The 27403-nt window shown below is 41.8% G+C and overlaps 1 protein-coding gene across 1 annotated transcript in view; it reads right to left on the reverse strand.

Moving 5' to 3' along the window:
- RGS22 (regulator of G protein signaling 22) overlaps positions 1-27403 on the reverse strand; it is a 78687-nt gene that overhangs the window by 33317 nt on the left and 17967 nt on the right. Inside the window, exons 6-16 of the mRNA XM_082235479.1 lie at positions 26257-26422; positions 24862-25006; positions 21604-21669; positions 19632-20271; positions 18863-19024; positions 18034-18208; positions 17322-17476; positions 16346-16442; positions 14611-14736; positions 8559-8660; positions 224-418 (exon numbers count right to left, since the gene is read on the reverse strand). Coding sequence (XP_082091605.1) covers positions 224-418; positions 8559-8660; positions 14611-14736; positions 16346-16442; positions 17322-17476; positions 18034-18208; positions 18863-19024; positions 19632-20271; positions 21604-21669; positions 24862-25006; positions 26257-26422 — 2029 coding nt within the window. The remainder of the gene's footprint in view (positions 1-223; positions 419-8558; positions 8661-14610; positions 14737-16345; positions 16443-17321; positions 17477-18033; positions 18209-18862; positions 19025-19631; positions 20272-21603; positions 21670-24861; positions 25007-26256; positions 26423-27403) is intronic.

Below are 27403 nucleotides of genomic sequence, written 5' to 3' on the forward strand. Positions count from 1 at the left end.
TTTTGGTTTCTGTGGAAGCCGCCCAGAGTGGCTGGGGAGACCCAGCCAGATGGGCGGGGTATAAATAATAAATTATTATTATTATATTATTATTCAACACTGCATGACTCCAAATGCAGGGATTTCACGTGCAACAGCTTAGCAATTCAAACAAAAGGGGCCAGTGATGAGTTAAAAACAATACCACTTCTTTCTCACTTCGTACCATATATCCTTAAATTACCTGCCCATAAGTTTTTCTGTCTTGTTCTACCATCTTCATCCATGGATCTAAAAGAAGGATGAGGATGTATTCTTCTGCTGAGTCAAAAAGATCCTCAAATGGTGGCTCAATTTTCTGGTAAATCTCATTTTTTGTGATCTGTTGTAGTCCAATATCCATGCTAGCAGAAGGAGCAATGTAATTGGCATAAAGAAACTGTGTTAAGTGGAAAGAGAAGCAAACAGTTAGATGGTCATCCTAACAGACACAATAAATTCATTTGTCTAACCGCTTTGAGGATGTTGTTTTTAAATAATCAAGTGGTGTGTACATTTTATGAAATAAAAAAGGGGGAAATATTAAAAAACCATATTTGTAATTTGTGTTTTCTGCAACATTAGCTCTCGCTTCCTATTCTCATTCTGCTATTAATTATTCCAAAATTCAGTATCTGCTGTCAGTTGTTATGCTGTTTATCAAAAATGTTTGGTTTCCTCTCCAAGTTCATTAAAGCTGCTAGTAATGGAAGATCTGTGAAGGGGAAACTACAGGTCCCCAGGATACTCTGTGGTAAGTCATGTGCTTTAAATGTGCATTGAATATGCTTTAAATGTACAATGTGGATTTGCTCTTGGGTGGCTTTTGTGATACACACTATTTTAGCACAACACAGGAACTCTGCAGTCTAAACACTAAAAGATTTGTTTTAACAAATTAAATCTAAGTAGAGCTAACAGAAAGCAAAATGGAATGATATATCCCACCTCTTATTGTGTTCTACCTGGCTGCAAAATAAAACACAATTTTCAGATACTCAAAAATACTACCAAAACTTGGAAACTTCATGGAAAACTAATGCTAGAGTTACATCAAATTTTAATATGATCTACACTGTTCAAATGTAAAAAAGCTACATTAGCAAAGAACAGAAAAAGTTTTTAAACAATGCAACATCTATAAACACTTTTTCTTAGAAGGGGATTAGCTATTTTATTCAGGCTGAGCAGGGCTGCTTCAAGGCTAAATTGATTGCTCTCCTATGACTCATAAATTAACACATAGGAGCTGAGAATAGGAAAGGATGAAAGAAAGAAAGAAAGTTTTCCTTGCCTTGCTGGAAATGTTCTCTCACCAATGTGTGCGTTTTTAGAAGCTCAAATGTCATCTTTTTGTTTTACTCATTGGAAAAGTGGTGGAAGCTGTGTGTCCATTATTTACAAAGCCATTCTGCAGGCATTCATGTGCACTGTGCAGAACAGTAATCCTTAAATTTTGTTACGTTACAAACGTTACCTTTTTGCATAGCAGTTGATACAAACAAGGCTGCTTGAAAAGCTTAAATTTAGAGGGCTTTTAGGCTGTTGCTGGGACGGCTGGGTTGGGACTCAGCTGCACTCCAGAAAATTCAGGTTGCAGAGTTAACACTGAATTGGAGCGCTTGCACCACAAACCCACTTCCCCCAAATATCAGACTTTTTGCAATAAGTAAAGTGAGGGGAATCATAGAATCACAGAATTGTGGGGTTGCAAGGTACCCTGAGGGTCATCTAGTCCAACCTCCTGCAATGCAAGAATCTCAACTAAAGCATCCATGACAGTTGGCCATCCAACTCTTGCTTAAAAACCTCCAATGAAGGGGACTCCACCAGAGTTTGGGGTAGCATTCGTTAGGCACAACATCATCCAACCCTCCCACAAACAGTTCAGAATGAATACTCAATAAATAGCTGGCCTTATCTGATCTCCCTGAAAACAAAACAAATCAATAAACATGCTCAATAAACTGGCCATTTGGAAGCAACCCATATTCGTACTTCATTCTGATGCAGAAAAACATAGGGACATGGGAAGCTGCCTTATACCAAGCAAATACTTAGCAGTTCTCCAAGGTTTCAAAGAAGGGTCCCGCTCTGCTCTATTTGGACATGCCAGGGACTGAACTTGGGACTTTCTGCATGCAAAGCTGATGTTCTACCACTGAGCCACAGCTCTTCCTGAAAGGTTCTTTGCTTATCTGACAAATGTCTGAGTGGCACAAACATAGGAATCAGCTTTACTCAATGTCAGATCACTGGTCTATCCAGTTCAGTACTGTTTATACTGACTGGGAAATGACAGTATGTAGGGCAGGGCTGGGGAACCTGTGACCCTCCAGATCATGTTGGCCTCCAACCCCTATTAGCAACAGACCAATGGTCTGGAATGATAGCAGTTGTAGTCCATCAACATCTGGAGGGCCACATGTTCTCCCAGCCTGCTTTAAGGGGTCATTGTCATCATTAGTATCCCACTTTTCTGTTAAAAGCAGAAGAAAGTAAAGCAGTACCGTCAAAACCATACAAAACAAAAATCAATCTATGCATAAAAGGTGGCATGCCTCTCCATCACTTTCCCTGGTACACACATTCCCACAGACATCTATGGTCCAACAAGTGTTGCAGCACCACACAAAGCCAGAGGTGATCACAGGATACAATATGAAGTAATATGGTTACTTCAGGTGACCATATTTCTACCACACAACTTTCAATTTCAATTCACACACACACACACACACACACAAATCCACGTAGTTTATCTCCAGTTTAATAATGCAGCCTTTTTTCTGGCGCAAACCTAAGTTTGAACATATGTTGGCAACAATTGCCAATGTTGTTCTCACTCTCAGTGGTGAAGATTCTCCTTTAAATATCACTTTATTTCCCACTCTATCTATGCTTTCCAGACTTTTTCTGGGGTAGTCAAACTTCTAAATGCCCCTTGTACAGGATAGGGCTCTGAACAATTAGCGTATGATACCGTCCATTATATGGGGGGAAATGTTTTAATGGGGTATCTATAAACACCTGAAAAGGTCAGAGAAAAGTCACAGTACATATAACAGCATATCAGACTTCATTTATTCAGCGATTTTTTTTCTTCAGTAAAAAGAAGAATGCATTTCCCTATATTGCCTCTATATAATTTCTCAATAATATAAAAGCAAATTCCAGATGTGGACTGTGTTCAGTGTTTGCATCTTTATACTATTTATAAAGATAAAATCTGGAGGCAGTAAATTTATCCAGCACCTCCCCCTATTCCCAAATCAGGTCAGCATTCAGGTATAAAACCCTGACCCCAGGAAAGTAAATTGGGCATTCTCTTGGCTTAGTACAGACAAAACTTGTCCTCAAGTCTTTATTTCTAAACTCCCAAGTATCCTGGTTGAACCAGAATTAAGTATTAAATCCCTTTGAAGTAAATGAGAAAGTTAAGCACGTAATGTAATGAAATGTCCAAAAGTTAGGAGATATATTCGCGAGCACACACACAATTCAAGTTGTCAACATTGTTTTCAAGCAATTTAATTTCTGTACATAAAACAGTGATAGCTCTTTTCATCTAAAATTGTCCCTGGCATAACAGCAGCATATTTCCTATAACAGCATTACATTTTTCTACCTCTAAATAGCATTTCTTCCTCCGGCCCCAAGCAGATTTCCACATGTGTTTGTCGTTTTCCTTTTCCAATTCATTTTACACTTTACTATATGTACTTTTAGCAAAATAACCACAGTGCATTCCATTCGCTGTGCATACAGTGGCGCGCACACACACACACACACACTAAACCCCCTGGAATGCACTGTCATTTCTTTAATATATCAACAAAGCTTGAACAGAAATAATCAAAGAAATTATAAATGCTTTTTTTATTTTAAAAAAATCTAATTTAGTGCTTATTTTCAGTGGCATAACAAGCACACCCACATAGCACATATGAAAGGCTTTGGGCACAGTTCATGCGGAAGTTGTCCTATGCAGGCCTCGAAGGAAGGAATGAGTTTTACAATGTCAAGCCCTGTGAAGCATTCAATTCGCTTGTACAAAAAAATCAATCCCATTCATAGGCTCAAGGAAAGTTAAAGATACAGCACCAAAGCATCCATTTGACAATAGGCTCAAACCTTGTGCCCAATTATAAACTAAAAATCCTGACCACCAAAAGCCAAACCAAATAGAAAGTTCTGTAATGCTTTCCATGGAGGTTTGTGAGATAGGGCTTATGGCAGGGGCAGCCAATATGGTACCCTTCATGATGTTGGATTCCAGCTCCCATCAGACCCAGCCAACATGACCAGTTGCAGAAACAGCAGCCGTTGTCATCCTTAACATGTGGGGGGCACCAGGCTGATTCTCCTTATTCTATTACGGAATGGAGTGGGGAATTGATCCAGCCAGTGGGCCAGATCCCTTTTGGCTCTGACACAAGTGGGTGAGTTCGCCCACCTGTCAAGCACAATCCCATAATGACATCAGGAGACAGCTTCCAAGGCGCACTGTCAGTACCCAATCAGACAACATATTCAAAAGGGCTTGCTATAACCACCAATCAGCTGAATCCAAACCACACTGACAAATTGCCATTTTTCCTCTGTAGGCAAATGCCATTTCTACATTTCTTTAAATGTATTAAAATACATAATTAAACACTTTTAAAAATAAGCATTTAAATGTGGATTTGGTCTCAAGGCATGTGTTTACATGCATGGTTTGATACCTTTAAGCTACAGCAAATTATTTTGCCACTTTCAGAGAAGTGCAAAAACTGACGGATTAGCTAAGTTTCATTCCACACATGAGGTGTGGATAGATTGTTTTGCACAGGGATTCACAGATATCAAGTTCCTCAAACATCCCTTTTTGAGTGGTAAAGGTAAAGGGACCCCTGACCATTAGGTCCAGTTGTGACCGACTATGGGGTTGCGGCACTCATCTCGCTTTATTGGCCGAGGGAGCCAGTGTACAGCTTCCGGGTCATGTGGCCAGCATGACTAAGCTGCTTCTGGCGAACCAAAACAGTGCACAGAAACGCCATTTACCTTCCCGCTGGAGCGGTACCTATTTATCTACTTGCACTTTGACATGCTTTCGAACTGCTAGGTTGGCAGGAGCAGGGACCGAGCAACGGGAGCTCACCCCATCGCGAAGATTCGAGCCGCCGACCTTCTGATTGGCAAGTCCTAGGCTCCATGGTTTAACCCACAGCACCACCTGCATCCCATGAGTGGTATAATGCCCAAAAATCTGGATCGGCCTATGTGCTGTTGCCTAGCAGGGCTACCTTTCTTGGAAACATCCTCTGAACACTCAAACATGACTAGCTTTATTGAAGTACAGCAGACAGGGAGCTTTGCTTACTCCTAGGTCTCCAGGCTCAGACTGGCTTCCTTCTCCCATTCATATCTACAGAAGAGGTTCTGTCTTCAAGTACTTCACCTTGACCCGGAACTAGTTATATACATAGCCTCTAGGCTGGCATGCTTTGCCCCAGGACTTCTTGCTTTTCATAGTCAATATTGTTTGGCTTCAGTGGGCTCTTTCAAACACCCTATTGACATAGATTTTTGGAGCTTTTGGTTATTTCATTTTACAATATTTTGATACAGTTTATATTTTAAAATTTCAAAGTGGTGTACAAAGACAACAAATGCCCAAAATAAAAGCACTGTGGAACTATAATGCACAATTCACAAAAATGTAAAATTCACAGTGACCACAGTAACTGGCAATACGGGCAACAGTAACTGGCAATATAGCCAAGAAAAGCCTGGATAAACACACAGGTTTTCAGCGTGCACTAGAAGCACATCAGAGTCAGTGAATGCCTTTTATCTGTGCCTTATTTATTTACTTTTTGCTATGCTGTTTTTTTATATTAATTGTAATTATTGTATTGTGATATCTTTATTTATTTTTGTTAGCTGTTGGCAGTATGTGGAAAAATAAAATAAAAATAGGATAAGTCAGTCTCTTAAGTTATCTCCAGGGCACAAGTCACATAATTTGTTCTAGTTTAAAGCTTTCAAACTAAAATAATAACAAACAGGATTATGCATAGTAAAGGTAAAGGTCTAGTCGCAGATGACTCTGGGGTTGCGGCGCTCATCTCGCTTTATTGGGCAAGGGAGCCGGCTTACAGCTTCCGGGTCATGTGGCTAGCATGACTAAGCCACTTCTGGCGAACCAAAGCAGTGCACGGAAACGCCGTTTACCTTCCCGCCAGAGTGGTACCTATTTATCTACTTGCACTTTGACGAGCTTTCGAACTGCTAGATTGGCAGGAGCTGGGACCGAGCAATGGGAGCTCACCCCGTTGCAGGGATTCGAACCACCGACCTTCTGATCGGCAAGTCCTAGGCTCTGTGGTTTAACCCACAGCGCCTCTCCATTAAATATATACCAACTGCACCAAGGTAATTCTATGCCGGAGCTGGTATGCAGGAGCTGGTATACATATATTTTATGTGAATTGGGCTACTTCGCATGAATTTGGTTAGTTTGCACAATTTATTCTGCTTCTGCTATTCAAGGGGAGGGCTAAAGAGCTCACAGAACAGTATCCCCCCCCAACCACAGAGCATTCTATTGAAGCCCACTTCTGATAACCATTTTCAAGCTTATCTTTGAACAGAGTTGAGGTAGAAACTTGTTCAACGAAGGGAAATTCTCAAGATTGATGAATCCTGCCTCCAATGTCATTTACTGTATCATCAGAAAACTGCAGAATACACATAGCACTGAGTAGTAATAAATGTTTGAAATAGAAGCACAAAGAGCACAATATGCTTTTCAAATCTCCCCTCATCTGTTCATGGGCATAATCAGAATAAGCATATTAATTTCCATGCCAATGGTGAGGGCAGAGTTTGGAAAAGCACAGTGACCAAAAGCAGCCTCTTTTCTTGATTAGATGCAGCTTGAGACTCATCTGCGTTCCAATCGCGTTATTTATATATATATATGATCATGCTGCCATAAAAAGCAAACTCAAGAATGATACCAAATGTTGCCACACATGTGTTGATTTGCTATGTTACATTTGGGTTGTTAGTTATGCTAATGGAACAGTTTCACATATTGCATTTTGATGTATTTGCTTTTAATGATCACGCGGATATCGCTTTCTGCAATTTCCTAGTTACACTCTTTGTGCAATGTTCTGCTGTCACCACCAGGCCCAGCATGGAAATGAGATTAAGAAGGAGAAAAAGAGTCAGAGGAAAGTCACAGCTTCAACATATACTCATGCACTGCCGGGCATATGCTCCAAATGCCCAAGTTTAAAGCAGTATTGAAATTGTACTAACAAAATTTCTTTCTTTCTTTCTTTCTTTCTTTCTTTGAACTAAGGTTGACAGGTCTAACTTACACAACATTAAAAATAATAATTAAACAAGCATGATGGAATGTTTCTTCAGAGAGGCCGACTAGGGTTCTAGTTCAGTGACAGAACACCTGCTTTGCATACAGAAGGTTCCAAGTTAATTGTCAGCATCATGTCTGGTGTTGACCTATAAAGCCTTAAATGGCTCAGGACCACTTGCATGTTAAGCACAGTAGATTGTGGAAGCAAGGCATGGAAGTGAGAAATGGAAGTGAGCACAGAAAGAAGAAACACCATGGTACACTTGCATTGACACGACCGGATGCCTTCATCTGTCCCATATTTCTTGATCAATGACCAGCATGCTGGCTGGGGCTAGGATCATGGAGTTCAACCACACAGGGGACCAAGCTTTCAGGAAGGCTGGTTTAAAGGGGGTGGGCCCCTTTGAATTACTGTGCTTGTGATTGACAACATTCTCACTCAAAATACGATGGGTACAAGTAATGGCTACTGAGGCTCCATTTCAACTGGGACTAACTAAGTCCGTACTTCCAAGGCATAAATTTAACTGGTGAAGCCTGTGCTACAGAAATGGGGGAGGTCTTGTTGGACCTAATAACCAGTATTCCTGAAGGAGCGTCTCCACCCCCATCGTTCACTGAGGTCCAGTGCCAAGGGCCTTCTGGCGGTTCCCTCGCTGCGAGAAGCCAAGTTACAGGGAACCAGGCAGAGGGCCTTCTCGGTAGTGGCACCCGCCCTGTGGAATGCCCTCCCACCAGATGTCCAAGAGAAAAACAACTACCAGACTTTTAGAAGACATCTGAAGGCAGCCCTGTTTAGGGAAGCTTTTAATGTTTAATATTCTGTTGGAAGCCACCCAGCGTTGCTGGGGAAATCCAGCCAGATGGGCGGGGTATAAATAATAAATTATTATAATATTATTATTCAGCCACTCTAACCTTTTCATTGATGCAAAAATATAAGAGTGTGCTATTTCCAAATAACAAGCAGCACAGCGACTGCACAAGGATTACACAAAATGCCTGGAGCCCAGATACATATCTGAGCAAACACCATGCCCAGCTAATGTTTAGATCATCTACAGAAACCGTTTAAAGCATCTTTTGCTGATAGTCACTCCAGAATAATTTCCTTGGGGACAGACATACTTGGAAGCAGCCTTACTCTATATTTATGACTTACTTGAGCTTGCTGGCCCACTTTGAAAGGATGGATGGTTTCTTGATAGAAAAGCTGGTGATAATCCTGCAGGTCAAACCAAAAATACGTGCTGTTCTTCCACAGCTACAGATGGGGAGGGGGAAATAGAAGTTATTGCTACCCAATTTTTGTGAAGTTTTCCAAAAAAGAAAAGAAGTTTACATTTCCAGGGTTAGTTGATTGCACAGCTCCTTGGGATTCACCATAAATCACACTTAATTGAAAAGAGCTTGAGTCATGTGTTCCATGCTGGCAGAAGAAGAGCTCACGTAAAAGCGCTGCCACTGTAATACATGTATTTCCAATACGTGCTCTATCTTTTATTGTATCCTCTTGCAAATAATTGGCTATTAAAATTATTAGTGTGGTAGTTAACATTCGAAGATTAACCCACATTTGAATGGAATTAAGCCATCGGTTCATAATGCACATCTGAAACTTACACTGTGCTGGGACAGCATTTTTCTGCAATTGCTGAGATCATGAAATGTTTTTATCCTGACCATCTTACATTTTTTAATTATGCGCCTTTCATCCGCCCCTCACTAAAACTTGGTGCTGTTGCGCAGAGCCAAGTATTTCCATAGGGACAAAGCACTTAATGAACTCCATTACCTCAGAGGCTCTTGTCATTTTGAAACAAAATCAAGGGAATTTTTTCTGAAATGTTACAACAGGCATCAGTGCCCCAAGTTTTGACACTTAGGTTTGAAGATTTTGGCCAGCCGAAGCCAAGACAAATGTAAATTTTGACTATGAAATCTGCACTGTATGTGAAATGATAGAGAATTTTTTAGTAAGTCTGCTGGTTTGCTGGATTATGTTTTTAATTTATTTCTCTTTTTAAAAATTTGATTTATAACCTTTTCTGAATAATGAACAAGCAACCATAACATATTATCATCTTAAGAATTACACATCATTAAAGTATATATATATAAAAGTCAATATTACATAGTTCATACGTGGCACCCGGGAGCGGTTCTGATTCTTAATTATTATATATGTTCTGAAGAATTAAAAGTTAACACTACTCTCTGAATTGTGTCTGTTAACTAGATAATAAATCCAAATGACTACAATGAAGAGTACTTCCAAATAAACCTGTTCAGGGTCTATAGGTAAGTCCCACTGATATCAGTGGAGTCTAGGGCTTGATAACATTTAATGTTAAAAGCATCACCTGGTAAAATTGTATGAGGTATTTCTACTTAATAGTAAACACAGGGGCTGCTTTGAATTGGAATCACAACATCCAGACAGAAGTTTAACGTTTATCTTCCCCACCACAATGCAGACAAAAATCGCTCCTTGGGGTAGCAATTAGCAACATGAAAGAAAGCTTCCATTGGTGCCAATGGGAGCGTCTTCCTGTTGCTATTTGTAGAATGGGGAATATTCTTTCCCCAGGTAAATTGGAGGTAAAAGTCCAACCTCCCATCCATGTGTACTGTGTTTCCAATTCAAAACAGACTCTGGCCTTCACACACACACACACACACACACACACATACAGAGAGAGAGAGAGAGAGTGTGCTATGTTGTTGTTGTTGTTGTTTAGTCGTTTAGTCGTGTCCGACTCTTCGTGACCCCATGGACCAGAGCACGCCAGGCACTTCTGTCCTCCACTGCCTCCCGCAGTTTGATCAAACTCATGCTAGTAGCTTCAAGAACACCATCCAACCATCTCATTCTCTGTCGTCCCCTTCTCCTTGTGCCCTCCATCTTTCCCAACATCAGGGTCTTTTCCAGGGAGTCCTCTCTTCTCATGAGGTGGCCAAAGTATTGGAGCCTCAGCTTCACGATCTGTCCTTCCAGTGAGCACTCAGGGCTGATTTCCTTCAGAATGGAGAGGTTTGATCTTCTTGCAGTCCATGGGACTCTCAAGAGTCTCCTCCAGCACCATAATTCAAAAGCATCAATTCTTCGGCGATCAGCCTTCTTTATGGTCCAGCTCTCACTTCCATACATCACTACTGGGAAAACCATGGCTTTTACTATACGGACCTTTGTTGGCAAGGTGATGTCTCTGCTTTTTAAGATGTTGTCTAGGTTTGCCATCGCCTTTCTCCCAAGGAGCAGGCGTCTTTTAATTTCGTAACTGCTGTCACCATCTGCAGTGATCATGGAGCCCAAGAAAGTAAAATCTCTCACTGCCTCCATTTCTTCCCCATCTATTTGCCAGGAGGTGATGGGCCCAGTGGCCATGATCTTCGTTTTTTTGATGTTGAGCTTCAGACCATATTTTGCGCTCTCCTCTTTCACCCTCATTAAAAGGTTCTTTAATTCCTCTTCACTTTCTGCCATCAAGGTTGTGTCGTCTGCATATCTGAGGTTGTTGATATTTCTTCCGGCAATCTTAATTCCGGCTTGGGATTCATCCAGCCCAGCCTTTCGCATGATGAATACTGCATATAAGTTAAATAAGCAGGGAGACAATATACAGCCTTGCCGTACTCCTTTCCCAATTTGGAACCAATCAGTTGTTCCATATCCAGTTCTAACTGTAGCTTCTTGTCCCACATAGAGATTTCGCAGGAGACAGATGAGGTGATCAGGCACTCCCATTTCTTTAAGAACTTGCCATAGTTTGCTGTGGTCAACACAGTCAAAGGCTTTTGCATAGTCAATGAAGCAGAAGTAGATGTCTTTCTGGAACTCTCTGGCTTTCTCCATAATCCAGCGCATGTTTGCAATTTGGTCTCTGGTTCCTCTGCCTCTTCTAAATCCAGCTTGCACTTCTGGGAGTTCTCGGTCCACATACTGCTTGAGCCTTCCTTGTAGAATTTTAAGCATAACCTTGCTAGCATGTGAAATGAGTGAAATTGTGCGGTAGTTGGAGCATTCTTTGGCACTGCCTTTCTTTGGGATTGGAATGTAGACTGATCTTCTCCAATCCTCTGGCCACTGCTGAGTTTTCCAAACTTGCTGGCATATTGAGTGTAGCACCTTAACAGCATCATCTTTTAAAATTTTAAACAGTTCAGCTGGAATACCATCACTTCCACTGGCCTTGTTATTTGCAGTGCTTTCTAAGGCCCATTTGACTTCACTCTCCAGGATGTCTGGCTCAAGGTCAGCAACCACACTACCTGGGGTGTACGAGACATCCATATCTTTCTGGTATAATTCCTCTGTGTATTCTTGCCACCTCTTCTTGATGTCTTCTGCTTCAGTTAGATCTTTACCACTTTTGTCCTTTATTATGGTAATCTTTGTACGAAATGTTCCTTTCATATTTCCGATTTTCTTGAACAGATCTCTGGTTCTTCCCATTCTGTTGCTTTCCTCTATTTCTTTGCATTGCTCGTTTAAGAAGGCCTTCTTGTCTCTCCTTGCTGTTCTTTGGAAATCTGCATTCAATTTCCTGTATCTTTCACTATCTCCCTCGCATTTTGCTTGCCTTCTCTCCTCCGCTATTTGTAAGGCCTCGTTGGACAGCCACTTTGCTTTCTTGCATTTCTTTTTCATTGGGATGGTTTTAGTTGCTGCCTCCTGTATAATGTTGCGAGCCTCCATCCATAGTTCTTCAGGCACTCTGTCCAGCAAATCTAAATCCTTAAACCTGTTCCTCACTTCCACTGTGTATTCATAAGGGATTTGGTTTAGATTGTATCTTACCTGTCCAGTGGTTTTTCCTACTTTCTTCAGTTTAAGCTTGAATTTTGCTATAAGGAGCTGATGATCTGAGCCACAGTCAGCTCCAGGTCTTGTTTTTGCTGACTGTATAGAGCTTCTCCATCTTTGGCTGCAGAGAATATAATCAATCTGATTTCGATGTTGCCCATCTGGGGATGTCCATGTGTAGAGTCGTCTCTTGTGTTGTTGAAAAAGCGTGTTTGTGATGACCAGCTTGTTCTCTTGACAGAACTCTATTAGCCTTTGCCCTGCTTCGTTTTGATCTCCAAGGCCAAACTTGCCAGTTGTTCCTTTTATCTCTTGATTCCCTACTTTAGCATTCCAATCCCCTATAATGAGCAGAACATCCTTCTTTGGTGTCACTTCGATAAGGTTTTGTAAGTCTTCATAGAACTGGTCAATTTCAGTTTCTTCAGCACCAGTAGTTGGTGCATAAACTTGGATTACTGTGATGTTAAAAGGTCTGCCTTGGATTCGTATCGAGATCATTCTATCATTTTTGAGACTGCATCCCAGTACAGCTTTCGTCACTCTTTTGTTGACTATGAGGGCCACTCCATTTCTCTTACGGGTTTCTTGCCCACAGTAGTAGATATGGTAGTCATCCGAACTGAATTCGCCCATTCCCGTCCATTTTAGCTCACTGATGCCCAGGATGTCAATATTTATTCTTGCCATCTCATTTATTCTTGCCATCTCATAGAGTGTGCTATAGACAATGCATTTTATGTCCCCTGTTGTTAGGCCCTAATTCCCAGGTGTGCGTTAAGATTCTAATTTTAGAATGAAATTTTAAAACACACCTACTTGGAAGTAGGGATGAAGGAGAAATTCAATTCAGCTTTCATGCAAAAAAACCAACCCCTATTTGCTCTTTTTGAAACAATATATGAGCTGAAACAAAGATATCCTTCTGAATTTACAATCTGAATTTTGCAATGCTGTTCTCCGGTCAAGAAATGCGTACAAAAATGCTTATGCTAGGGGAAAGCATGAAGAAGAATGCATATATTTATGAAAATGGTCTACAAAAAATTGCTTTGTAAAAATGAGTAAATTGCATATAAAAAGGTGTATAATACAATTTTCATGAATGGTTTAAAAAAACAAAACCCAAACTGATGTGGAAACATGGAGAATTGAAGTTAAGTTTGGAAAAATATGAAACCGAGAAAAAACAACATTGATAGATTTGCTGACCCCTACTTTAAAATAAGATCCCAGAAATCAATGGGGCACACTTCCAAGTAAGCAAGTTCAGGATAGAACTTCTCAGATGGCAATTCTCTTGTCTTTACTCACATTCAGTCTGCCCTAAACAGAATATCCTACATAGGGTTTGGAGGACTGGAGTGGGTGGGATACTTCAAATGCTTGATTCTCTCCCCTGTCCATGGATACATCCTGCTTTTAAAATCCTCCAATGTGGTTGATCCCTAACATCTCCGGTAGCAAGTGACAGGAAAGACCTCTGCCTGAGACCTTGGAGAGCCACTGATAGTCAGTGTAGACCAGACTTCCCCAACACAATGCCTTCCAGATGAGTTCCAGACTACAACTCCTGCCATCCATGACCATTGGCCATGCTGGCTGGGTCTGATGGGAGTCACAGTGCAGAGCATCTGGAAGGCACAGGATTGGGGAAGGCTTGTGTAGACAATACCAACCTAGATGGAGCAAAATAAGGCAGCTATATTTGTCCATATTTTTAAGCAGGGACTTTTTAGAAATACCTTCTCTAGCATCTTCCTTTAAAGGTAAAGGGACCCCTGACCATTAGGTCCAGTCGTGGCTGACTCTGGGGTTGCGGCTCTCATCTCGCTTTATTGGCGGAGGGAGCTGGCATACAGCTTCCGGGTCATGTGGCTAGCATGACTAAGCCGCTTCTGGCAAACTAGAGCAGCGTACGGAAACACTGTTTACCTTCCTGCCGGAGTGGTACCTATTTATCTACTTGCACTTTGACGTGCTTTCGACTGCTAGGTTGGCAGGAGCAGGGACCGAGCAACGGGAGCTCACCCCGTTGCGGGGATTCGAACCGCTGACCTTCTGATCAGCAAGTCCTAGGCTCTGTGGTTTAACCCACAGCGCCACTAAGCCGCATCTTCCTTTACCAAAAGGAAGCTTTTTCCCGATCCCCAGCCCAATCTAGCATCACCTTATTTAAAGGGAGATTATAAATATTTAGGCATGATAAGATAGCTAATGTGTTTCTGGGCCTCTGAAGTTCAAAACCATCCTTAGCTGCTCAGTTCAATGAGTTGCCAGCGTTTTCTAGCCTAGCCATCTTCACTGGGCTGGAGAGAAGCCAAAATGCTTCTGGATATTCCTAAGAAGAAGGTGCAAAGTGCCCATCGTAAGAATAAAATACCTTGATTTTAAAAAATCCTTATACCTTATTTTCCGACTTCTCACAGAATTCAGTAAAGATGTAGCCTGATCTGCTCTCCACGTTAAGGGACTGAAGCATTCTTTCCATTACAGAGCTTCCCAGTTCTGAAACGGCTGCGGTCGTTGTGCCCTAGGATCACAGAAAGCACAGTTCAGCAAGGCATGAAAGCCTCATTCTGTCTCAGATTTAAATAGTGGCAGCCAAATAAGCCAGCTGAATGGTCTCACCTGTTTTATAATCTCAAGTTTCTTGAATGTGGTACTTTTATCTCTATAGTGACACATTGCAACACTTGCCTCTCTCATGTGTCCCCTTCTTCAGTTCTTGCCGTACTATCAAATTTTAGGAAAGAATAGTTTAATCCTCCCCTATGTGCCTTAGAAGCACTGTGGAACATGGTGGCATTTCATAAATATATACTAAAAATGAAATGGATGTTGCAGACTTAAACATTTGCATGTGTTTTTACTGCTTTGTGATAGGACTGACAGGGTCCTTAGCGGTGGAGAGCCAGTGTCGTGTAGTGGTTAAGAGCAATAGACTCGTAATCTGGGGAACCGGGTTCGCGTCTCCGCTCCTCCACATGCAGCTGCTGGGTGACCTTGGGCCAGTCACACTTCTTTGAAGTCTCTCAGCCCCACTTACCTCACAGAGTGTTGTGGGGGGAGGAAGGGAAAGGAGATTGTTAGCTGCTTTGAGACTCCCTAGGGTAGTGCTAAAGCGGGATATCAAATCCAAACTCTTAGGGGCATCTAGAATCTGGGAAATCTTGGGTGAGATTTGGTTAAAAGGAAGTAGCATCACAACAACTGTCTTCCCTCCTGTGGGATTCTCAATATGCATTTAGAAGGGAAATTAACTGAGTATGCATCTGGGAGCTTGTAGGGTGGGGTGGGGGGAAGTTGACAGGAGTGAAAAGGAAGAGAAAGTGGCTTGTTGGGAAGGGTTAAATATTCCTAAAGCTCCCCAACAGCTTCCTCAGCCAAAACAACAACTTTCTGAGACTGCTTTTTATTATTTCCTTTCTTTTTTAAAAAAAAATCTGTTGGGGCTTTGTTTTCTGCAGTTTGCCCCTTAAGCAAGCTTGGCACTGGTTTACATTTGTAGTGCCTTAACTTCAAGGTTTTGGCCTGAAACAGAAATGGCCAGTAGGACAATTCTGGCCCCTGTAGGAACTTCATCTGACTTCTGGTAGCTCTGCCAGTTTTTAATCGAGGCATGGTAAAAAGGTTTGCCTCAGGTTCACTTCTAAGGAAAACAAAACAGAACAAAATAAAAAGGAGGTTTTGAAATTGTGGAAATAAGATATTTCACAGTTTGATGCCATCTCTCCCTCTCTCCTTTTTATTTTGCATGTAACATAAATAATATGCAAGTGTACTCATTTGTGTGGTCAATGCTTTGCCTGGTCACATGTAGTCCATTATAGCGAAGACCTTATAGTGTGACAAATTCATTATGCAGCTTGTCTGATCATGGTAGTTATGGGGTGAGTTTTATGCAGCACAATATACAATTCAGACTTCAGACCACGGTCTGGAGAACAAAGTTAGCTGCCTCTTGCCTTTTGTAGTCAGTTTTGATGTTATCAAGAGGGTGGGGACTCAAGAGGTGGCTACCACAGGGTAAGCCCAAACAAGAAGCAATCATACCTCCACTCTGGTATGGAGGGCAGTATCATAGTCACCTGGTCACCAAACCATTTTCAGCAGATCCAGGAATTCCAAATGCTACTCACAGGGATCATTTCCACGTAGGTGTATTTTCTATCCAGCTTTGGCATCAGATAATCTGTTTTGTCAGGAATTGTTGTCATATGAGCAGCTGTTGCTGGCCTGTACCCATGAAGAAGAAATAGGTTCAAAAGATGCTTGAGGATCATTGGAGACTATGTCATGTGTTACAAAGGAGATAAAATAAGTGAGTTCACAGTTGGGGTTATTGAGTTCTATTCCTAGAGACAGCGTCCTTACCTTTAAGTGTTCCAGGCAAAGAGAAGATGCAGGCAGTGTACCTCCAAACTTATTCCTCCTCCAGCTCTTGCCCTACATCCCAGGTGTGGGGAACCTTTGACCCTCCAGATATTGCTGAACTACAGCTCCCACCAGCCCCAGCAAATACGGCCAATGGAAAATAGCCAGGGATGATGGGAGTTGTAGTCCAGTTACATTGGAAGGAACAGAAGTTCCCCACACTTGCCTAACCCTTTCCCAACACTTGTTGGGGGGCACAATTAGAGCCCTGCTGGCAGCAGCAGGTTGAAGTAAAGTAGAGGAGGACAGGCAGTGGGGCTGGTGAAGGAAGAGAATGAGAGCCACCAAAATGGTGTCCTTTCTCGGTGCCTCTGAACATTAAAAGACACATTCACCATTTCCAGGCAAGGGTCTTTGACAGGTGCTTATGTCAAAATATTAAACGAAGATGCTGTCAGCGGAAGAATAAGCAGGCAATGAATGAAACTAAAATGTGGTGGAACATGTTATGAATGAAAAGAATAAACGCTTTTTGCATATAGGCAACTCCCTGTTTGCGCAGCTGTTGCATTCTGGGTCACTGCACGCGTCAGCGGTCATGCGTAAGTCCGTTCCGCCCCCGCCCAGTTCTGCCCCATGATAGGGCTGAAGATGACACGCATGCCAGTGGTCACACATCAATTAGATACATTCAAAATGGTGCATGCAAAATACTTTATATGTGGAGATCTAAGTGCTTACCGCTTCTTGTCAACATCCATTGAACTCAAGAGGAGGGCAGGAGCTTCCTGAATAGCACTTTGGCTCCGGGGCAGGACTGCTGATAACAGTCTGGAAGGCATCTGCTGATCTACCGTAGCTCCTTTTGGTGGTGGTGATGATCCCGTTTCTCCTCTCTAGAGAGAAAGAACTTCTCAGAATTAACTTGTCCTGTTCCATCTACTGCATGTCTGTTTTCAATAGATACAGTCTAGATATAGTAAAAAAATTAAAATCTTTTGTAATAACCAAAAATTCTTTGTACTAAAGGTAACTACAGCATAAGACCGAAACCATGAACTGCTTTTTCAATTCAGGACAATTTTGAAGATCAGTTTGTTCATTCTGTAGCAGGGACAGCTCTTGAAAAGACACGTTTAAGTACACATACCCAACTCACATGGCTTATGAATGCCATATATCTACTTGATAAAACCATCCAAACAATGTAATGGTTCCAGGGCCAGCTTTTGTAGGCCAAGGGAGCTGCATTTGATCCACTAGCTGAGTCAAATTTCCCACTAGCTGCATTTCCCACCAGCATGTTATGAGTTACAGCACCGTCTTTCTTGACCAGGCCTCCACTATCACAGTTCTTGCAGATCAAGTTATATAATGGGGTTCTGCCCTCTTCACCACCTGGTACAGGCATCATATATTATGGATGAAAGCCCAAGAGTGACAGTAGCAGTACCTGGGGCTGTGCTATTTTTGGCATGCAAGATTTAGCTCTCAGTGGCAAGAGTGATACCATCTGTGGGAACGGATCCACATCCATACGTGGCTTCTGTTGCCGAGAATGCCAGATTTTCAGTTTGGTGCTGGCAGCCTGTGTGGCTCCTGTATGGATAACACAAAACCGGGGACCCCTGTAGAGGATATAAAGAAACAAGTAATTACACGGACACTGTAAGTGGGCTCAGGTGAACAAAGAGAAACAATACTGCCTTTTGTTTCTCTTTGTGTCAGAGAGAGCCCTTGACCCATTCCTCTTGTTGCCCCCAACTGGCAGTGGTAGCAGAAAAATGGGAAGAATGACAGGAAATATGTCCTGCTGCAGAAACTGAGACATTTTAAAATAGAATAGAAAAGGAGGAAAATCATATAAACATTGACATACCATATATCTACATCTATGTACAGCCCCTTTCCTAACAGCAATAACAACAAGCAAGAATCTTCACTCGCTCGTTAACTTTTAGGCTACCTTTGAGGGCGAAAGTCACAAGGCAGCTTGCATAAAAATATATGAATAACAAAAATCAGTGCACCATAAGCCACCAATGAAGCAGCAATATATAGCATCACCCCATTAAAAGGAGCATAAAATACTAGCATAATTTCAAGCCAACAGACCATGACATCTTAAGAGAAAGCAGTTTGGTTCTTCCCATGTTCAGCATTTAGCTGCTGATGTAGCAAACGTTTAGAGGCATAATTTTATCTTTCCTCCCCTCAACTCCCCACAAAGTGTTGAGACAAAACAGGATTTGATTGAATGGCTTTGATTTTCATCCTCTTACCAGTAAAGAAGCAAAGGTTTCACTACGTCAGGTTGAGCACGTCTTAAGTTATACATGTTCCACTGGTCCCCATCAATCAGGTTTAGCTTTATCAAAACTTCAGTGGTAAGGAAATAATCTCCATTGCTCACTAAGTAGGTTTTTTTCATTTTATCAAGCTGTCTTGAATGAAGGAAAACATTCACACAGAATATGCACAAACGCACTGCAGCTAACAACTGAGAAGAAGCTAACTATATTTTCAGATAAAATTCCACACAGCAGAAGATAGAATAGTTCTCTTCCCCAAAAGAAAATAAAAAATTAGGTGTTTCAAATAGTTCAGTATAGGGCAGTGCTGGGGAACCTGCAACCTTATAGATGTAGTTGGACCCCCAATTCCCATTATTTACACACAGTCAACATGACCGGTCATGGGGATGGCTGGAGCTATAGCCCGTCATGACATAGGGACTAATCAAACAAACAAACAAACAAGATGTGTATTAGCTAGGATGTTTACTACTAACTCAAAAATAATTCTTCCACTGATCTTCTTAGGTGCTAACTAAATCCAGTCTTCGTTAATCTGGTGCCCTCCTAAGCTGGTTGGACTCCTACTCCCATCAGCCCCAACCAGCACAAGCATGATGGGCAATTGAGTATAGCCCCATCCAGAAGGTACCAGGCTGACGAAGACTGGATAAATTGATTCAACATCCCCAGCCTTTTTTGGAACAGCCGAAAGGCTCAAGTTATAAATATTCAAAACAGGAAATAAGGGAAATACCTTCTCTGTCTTTTAGGATCCCGCAGAACCTTTAGTCTTTCTATGTCCATCCAAAGCCGCAAGTACCTTTCTCCCAAAGTTCCTTTGATGAACCTCTTGAACCTTTCGAATTCATGCCTGTTGCCAATATCATAAGTCTTGTGGCTAAGACACCAGGCAGCCCTGGTTTCAGTGCTATCCTTTTCAGATTTCGTACTAGCGCTTATTTCGCTCCCCTTATCTGGTATATCATCCGCAGGAAGTGGAGGTTTTGGTTCGAGTGGCTCCATGAAAGGTTGAATGTTTGATATCTCAACTATAAACACTCTAGACGTTCTGTCAAAGTCGATAGCAGTCGGGTTGACTATGGGCGGCTGTCCAGTAACCTGTGCTACAGAGCTTCTAAGTATATACTGAGCATAGGCTAATGAAAACTCATCTACTGTTTGAAAATACATGGGTGGTTGGTCAAGTTCCTTGCTCTTTGCTGCTTGGAGGGCATGATCCCAGTCCTGCCCTACGTACGCTCTTAAGACAGTGCTTGAAGGAGTATCAGGAAGAGACACAGAGTGGCCCTCATCTATGCTTCTTCTAGCTACTACCCTCTGAAGAAGTGATGTACCAGATTGGGTGCGCTTCTTCCTCATCCTGGTTTCCGGTTCTGCATTAAAAACAAAAGGCTTTATTGAGAACTTAACTGACTCACCACCACCCCTTTTTTAAATATGCAATAGTTGAATGCTGTATTGCATTCTCAATTGCTTTCAGGTTTTTCTCCCCATTGTATCTGTCTTTTATTTTATTTTTCTACTTCTGCATTCATTTGCATTATTTGCATTATTTCTTTTACTGTGTTTTGTAAAAAAGAGATAGAGAAGGTCAGTTTTGCAAAGCCCCCCGCCCCAGGTCTTTGTATAACCTAGCACTTGATCATGAATAGAATTGCTATTTCTGGATTTTGGGGCTACCGCAAGCCACTAGAATTTGTGCCACCTCTCACTTACCTGGGATGTTGTTGTTTTCCCCCTCAGCGCCTACGTGTGCACAAAAGAGAGTCACAATGCTGAAGTTCCTCAAACAGATTGCCATGAAGTTTCTGGCAATCCCAAACAGCTTGCTTAAGACACTGGTGTGAGGGGCCAATATTGCTTGGAAACTAGTGCCTTTCTGTTTGCCTGCTTGCTTACCCTCTGCTCCTTCTGTACAGTGGTGCCTCGCAAGATGAAAAGAATCCGTTCTGTGATTCTCTTCGTCTAGCGTTTTTTTTGTCTTGCGAAGCAAGCCCATTGACGGATTAGCGGATTAGCGCTATTAGCGCTATTAGCGGCTTTTAGCGGCTTATCGGATCAGCTGATAAGCAGCTTAGCGGCTTAGAAAAAGGGGGGAGGGGGGAAAACCCGCAGGAACTCGCAAGACATTCTCGTCTTGCGAAGCAAGCCCATAGGAGATTCGTTTTGCGAAGCACCTCCAAAACGGAAAACTCTTTCGTCTAGCGAGTTTTCCGTCTTGCGAGGCATTCGTCTTGCGGGGCACCACTGTATAAGTTTTTATTTATTATTTTTATTGTATTTATATCCCACAATTTATCCAAAGAACTGAACGCGGCATGCATGGCTCTCCGCCCTTCTCATTTCATCCTTAGAATAACTCTGCAAGAGAAGTCAGGCTGATATACTGCAACAGGCCCAAGGTCATTCGTGGCTGGTTTAGGGCTTGATCCCTCGACCCCCAGGTCCTAGTCCAGCGCGCTAACTATTATATCACTCTGGCTTTCTTCTTCATTAAAAAGAAGCCATCTATTACACACACAAAAATGTTTTTGAGTATTCGGTAATATTCCACCATTGCTAGGGGTCTGATGCTACAAGCCACTTTCCTCTCAGAATTCCTCACACTCAGGGAAGTGGGGAGCATGGCACCTCCTTTTTCTCCATTTCTGCCTTATCCCAGGTCTATATGCAAAGAAGGCTCCTACACGATAAATGCCACTTACCTCCAAGGGCAACAGCATGGAGAATGGTGGATGAAACACTAGGCATCCCTTGTACTCCTCTGAAATCTAAAGCAATGGAAATTAAACATTAAAACAATCACAAGGTGAATCTCAAAACTCTTAGCATCCACCTTGGTATTTCCACTCAGTTATTTGAACTGACGGACATCTAAAACCTGCCCACGGTGAGAACTGGATAAAAGACTAGGTTGGCTTTTGACTTGATATATCTTATATTCCTATTATTTTTTGCCAGCCCTTCAGACCCCTCTTCCTCTTCTTGGAATTCCTGTGAGGTGGAAGTTTTCTATTGTAAGATTATTTAGACAGTAGACTGGTTTTGTCTCTTTTGATGGTACTTTCTGATTCCTCCTCTACCCCCATTTAACAACCCAATTAAATTTGGAACAAGAGGTTTGACTGTATGTTTTGATGTCCCAAAGATAAACTCTTCCATGTGCTAGCTCACTCTTTCCATACTAAGCATTTTGTTAAAGGGGAGGTAGATGACACCAGTGGAAACTGGAAGTGTTTGCTAAGTTCCCCCACCTTGACCTGCCTAGGCTTCAAGATAATCTCAGATGCTCTCCCCTTCTGAGATGAGTCAGACCACTATAAATGTCAGACAATTCCATTGAGATAAGAAATAGTACCGGAAACTGCATAAGTTCAAGTGTCTGTCTACAAACAGGAAAGGAAATCAGGCAGGCAATACGATTGGTATTTGCTATCACCATTTCCCCCTCAGTCTGCAGTTCACAGTTTTTATTTTTTCACTCTGTCATTATGTTTTCATTCCCTACCCCCGCTGAAATCGTGTAATAATAAGGTAATGAATTCTGTAATCAAATTTGGCAACAGCAAACAGTGAGCTGAATATCAGACCCTGCAGAATCCAAACTGTAGCAGAACGAAACCAACACTGCATGCAACAGGTATGGGGTGGAATGGAAAACAATGTCTTTTTACATCCCTACACGCCGCATCTGAGAAGACCAGCCTTTGTACTGGAGGTCTGCTTATGGAACTCCCTCTGCAAGGAGTTTCATCTGGCAGCACCAAACAAAGTCATTTTTACAGCACAAGCCTCTACATGTCGAATTGAAAGTGAAGCCCCATTGAGTTCGGTGGGATTTACTCCCAAGTAAATCCCACATAGGATTGAAACCTTATTTTCCCAGGCTGTTTCTGGTTTTTAAGTTCTGCATTTGAACTTCTTTGAACTTCTGCTTTCAATTGACGGGTTTTATTGTGATGCTATCTTATTCTGTTCTATTCTTGAATTTTTTATTGTTTTTATGTTTTGTTTGTAAACTGTCTTGGGAACCGTTTTTTGCTGAGGGCAGTACAGAAGTGTTCCAGATAAATAAATATTGCTTCAGCTGGTTCCACTTCCACTTTTGGGAAGCTGTGTTGTCATTGCTGTTTGTTTTAACTGTTCTGCTGTTGTTAACTACGGGTGGCGGCCATTTTAGGAGAGTTCAATGGATGCACAACCACTGATACGTGGGTCCTTTTGGACCTGGAAGAGGGAGGATTGGGGGTGGAATGGGGGTGTGTGGAACAGAACCCCCACGCAAAATGGTTGCCACCTGTATTGGTTTTTATTATGATTGGTTTATACTAGCCCCAGGAGTGGCATTACTGAAGGGCAAAACACATCATTCTGACATCAGGTGAAGTGACAGGTGAGTGGCTTCACCCACCTGTCAAACTTGACCCATGGCGGTGGGAGATAAGAATCTGGCTCCTTGGCCAGATCCTGTTCCCCACCCAATATAGATCTTAAAAGCTGCAATCCTCTGCACACTTTCTTATAAGCTAGTCCCACTGAAGACAGAGCAACTTAATATTGAGTAAGCGTGTATAGGGTTGTGCTGCAAATAAAAACAGGCAAACATAAATATGCAAACAGGCATTAATTAACAAATGGTGATCTGCAGGGTTTTGACAGGATCCAATATGCATCCAAGGCGCTATTGACCACAGTAGCCTAAAGTCATTTTGATTTTCAGCCAATGCTAGTCTTCTGTCATGGTTCCAATAAAAGTGTCAGACACTGACAGTGTACATATTTAGCTCTGCTCAAAGAATCCCAAAGGCTCTGGAGGAGTAATAGTGATTACTCAACATCTTATTTTTGTATCAGTTCCCATCCCTGAGTGGCTCACTAACCCATAATCTAAAGCAATTTGTGGGTTGGGGGGGGGGCCTGTAGAGAAGACAGGGAAGAAAGAATTAAGAAATAGAATGTTAACACCATGTCTTACAAAGGGGATCAAATATGACTTTAAAGACATATCAACCCTTTACCAAAATAAAAAATGTTCCATATGGAGCAGCTCAACCATACAGGAGGGACCATAGCTTAATGGTATATAGGGAATAGGGAGAAATTTGATTCAACAAGCATTTAAAACCAGATCGTTCAAACTCCCTGTTTCCAAGACAATATGGAAACCAAACACAAGTACCTTTCGAAATTGCAAAGCAATTCTCCAACCAAATGACGTTTGCAAAAATGCTCATATTAGGGGGAAGTGTGCACAAAAAATGACGACATTAGTGAAAATAACATACAAAATGCATTGTATCAGGAGAAACCGCTTGCAAAAATATGCACAATAGTCAAAAGTGCATAGGAAAATGTAGGAGAAACTTGCATTAAAATGCTGATGAATTTTCATGCGAACTTTCTTTAAAAGAAACCACAAATGTGGAGGACTGAACTTAATATTGGGAAAATGGAAAATGGAGAAAACAAAAATGGACAGCTCCTTCCATCCCTGGCTGCAATATGCAGAAGATCCCAGATATGCCCCAGTCTTCCCAGTTTAAAAAGCAACAAGTAGCAGGAGATGAGAAAGGTCTCTTATCTGATACCCAGCAGAGAGCCTGCCAGTCATGGTGGATATCAGTATGGTGTTTCCTATAGTATGACAGCTTCCTATGTAGTCAGGAATGCAGATAGGTGTAGGAAGTAAATTCCAAGGATATACAATTCTTATTGAAACTTTTGGTATTATATGAGCTTCACCATAGAGATGCATGGATAGGATGATGCCCTATATAGGTCTTGATCAAAAGTGGTGTCCAATTCACTGCCAGACACTCAGGATGTGCAGCAGTCTATTTTTTAAGACTATCTTTTGACTCTCCACATCCCCCCTCCCAGTTGCTAATGCCTGAGGGATGGGGGAGTTCACCTGAGTGCGGCTGCATGTTTTGCTTAATACTTATCTATGTTGATTACATTACCAAGGATTGAAGAAGATGACTCTGAAGGCCAAGGAGAAAAATGAACGTGGGAAGATGCCACAGGATGAGTAAAAGAATCCGTAGTAATCATGCGCTGACTTAGCTTGGCTAAAGTAAACCAATCCCGTGTCTGGGTGACAGTAGCCTATAAAATAGAACATTCAATGGTTTAAGTTTATTTCAGTGCAAACCTTTATAGGTTCAAAAAGAGGAACAGATTTGCAGAATCTTCATTCCTTTGACACTTGTGTGAATAATCAAAGCAGAGGTCTATAAAGCTGAGATGACACATTGTAGAGCCCGATAACACAACACAATACAGTGGTACCTCGGTTTAAGAACAGTCCTGTTTACAAACGATTCGGTTTATGAACTCTGCAAGCCCGGAAGTAGTGCCCCAGTTTGCAAACTTTACCTTGGTCTAAGAATGGAATCTGAATGGTGGAAGGGCACCAGCGGTGGGAGGCCTCATTAGGGGAAGCGCACCTCGGTTTAAGAACGGTTTCGGTTTAACAACGGACTTCCAGAACGGATTAAGTTCGTAAACCAAGGTAGCACTGTATGTGAATGTTTAAGCAGGTAAAGTTGTGTATATAGTGTATATGCAGTATATGCCGTTTAAACCATACAGAAACTGGTCACTGATAGCTACAGCTTGCAATAAACTACACTACTGAGATGTCTATCCGACAAAAATACATAGATTTGCACTGTGATGATAGGGACCTGAATATTTGTACTCATCTTCTTAACTGTACCCCAGCATGTTGTATATACACCAGTGAAGGGATTTCAATTCTATGTCCTTAAATCTGCATTATAGGTGGCACAATTGTATTCTTCCATAGCTCTTGTGCCTTTAACATCATCGTGGCTAGAAAACGTTCATGCTTTTCCAGCATTGCAATGGTGAGAAAACATCTAGTTACATTCCCCTGACAGAGCTGAAATTCCTAGAGTTCCCTAGGAGGAGGGATTGATTGTTAAACTACTCAGAGAACTGTAGCCCAGTGAGGGGAACACCTCTCAGCACCTTTAACAAACTACACTTTTCAGGATTTTTTGGGAGAAATCACAATGGTTTAAAGTCTTTATGATACTGCTTTCAACGTAGAGTGTGGGTGGAACCAAAGAGTCAAAGACTCTAAAATAAGGAACAGCACAATACACACATACAAATGACAAATAATCAGCAAGTAAAACTATTTTTTAAAAAGTAGGGGAATCAAATAGATCACACAATTCTAAAAATAATAAATACAACATAGTAAGACACAGATCAACCTGTGGTCCAAAGTCTTAGCCAAATTTCATGCAGGTTTCAAGGAGAGATACAGCTGCACACAGAAAAAAGGCTATCCTGGACCTGTTTAAGTCACACGGCATCTATTTTACCTGGCCAAGAGAGACATAGAACTTTCTCATAATTAAGTCATTTTCATTCTCTTCAGAGGTTTCTGAGGGTGGTAGGCTTTTGGTGAACCAAGGATAATACGTTTTATCTATAACAACGTTGACGCCAGTTCTGCTCCACTCCACCTGCGATATCAGCTTAGCTAACCTACAGTGAGGTGACAAATATCATACGGTCACTTAGATTATCTAACCGGTTTTAGCAGCAGCAATACTGTTCTCTTAAAGAAACCAAAATGTTGGAAGACACTTTATGAATCTACCACTGTTATCTTTAATCCTATTCAAAGTTTAAAGCGTTTTGAAGGGTACTTTAGGAAATGGCCTTGTCAGGATGCAACCCAGAGAACTCCTTCCCCAATGCTCATTTCAGTCTACTGACCGGTCGCTCATTCCTCCTATCTGCTAGGGGAAGCAGGGGATATTGTTTTTCACTATAGCAGACAAAGAAGAGGTGTTAGGTGCAAGAACATGGAGGGTTGCTGGGCTGGAAAAGCAGCAGATGCACATTAATTTGCATCTCTGGGAAGTTGTTAAAAGTGACAGAAGGATACCCTGTAAATACAGCATGACATTAGCCTCAGGTCATTCTGGAGACAGATTGCAAGTTGGCAGGTTCCATCTGGGCTCTAACTGGCTTACAAACAAAATTACAGGTAGCACAGACTAAGGAGTCAAACCAGGATCAGTCAGTATGTATGGCCAGCTGGAATCCCATTGGCTCATGTCACCTGATCCCCCTTAGGCTGAAAGCTGCAGTACATCCTCCAGTCCTCTGCTGGAGCTGTAGTGCCAGAGTATAGGCCTATGCTTCCCTCTGCTTGTCAGCTGCCCTGCTGATGCACTGAGTCAGGCACTCGGACCCTGCCTGCCAGAGTCCCCATTTAGAAACCTTTGGAGCACTAAACTGCTGCAATTAATTATTTTTTATCTTATTTACAATAAAATTGGACAACCCACTCTCCCCCTTCAATGGAGATGTTCAAAGCAAAATAAAACAAATCCAATAAATTAAAACAAGTAAAAACATTAAAAATTACAGCTCCTCCACACTAAAAACAGCTTTAGAAATCAAGGCGGGCAGAACCAACGCCAAACCACATGGAAGCAGCTGTTCCATTTGCCTTGA

This window comes from Podarcis vaucheri (assembly GCF_965113315.1).
Source record: "Podarcis vaucheri genome assembly, chromosome: 8".
Classification (NCBI taxonomy): Eukaryota; Metazoa; Chordata; class Lepidosauria; order Squamata; family Lacertidae; genus Podarcis; species Podarcis vaucheri.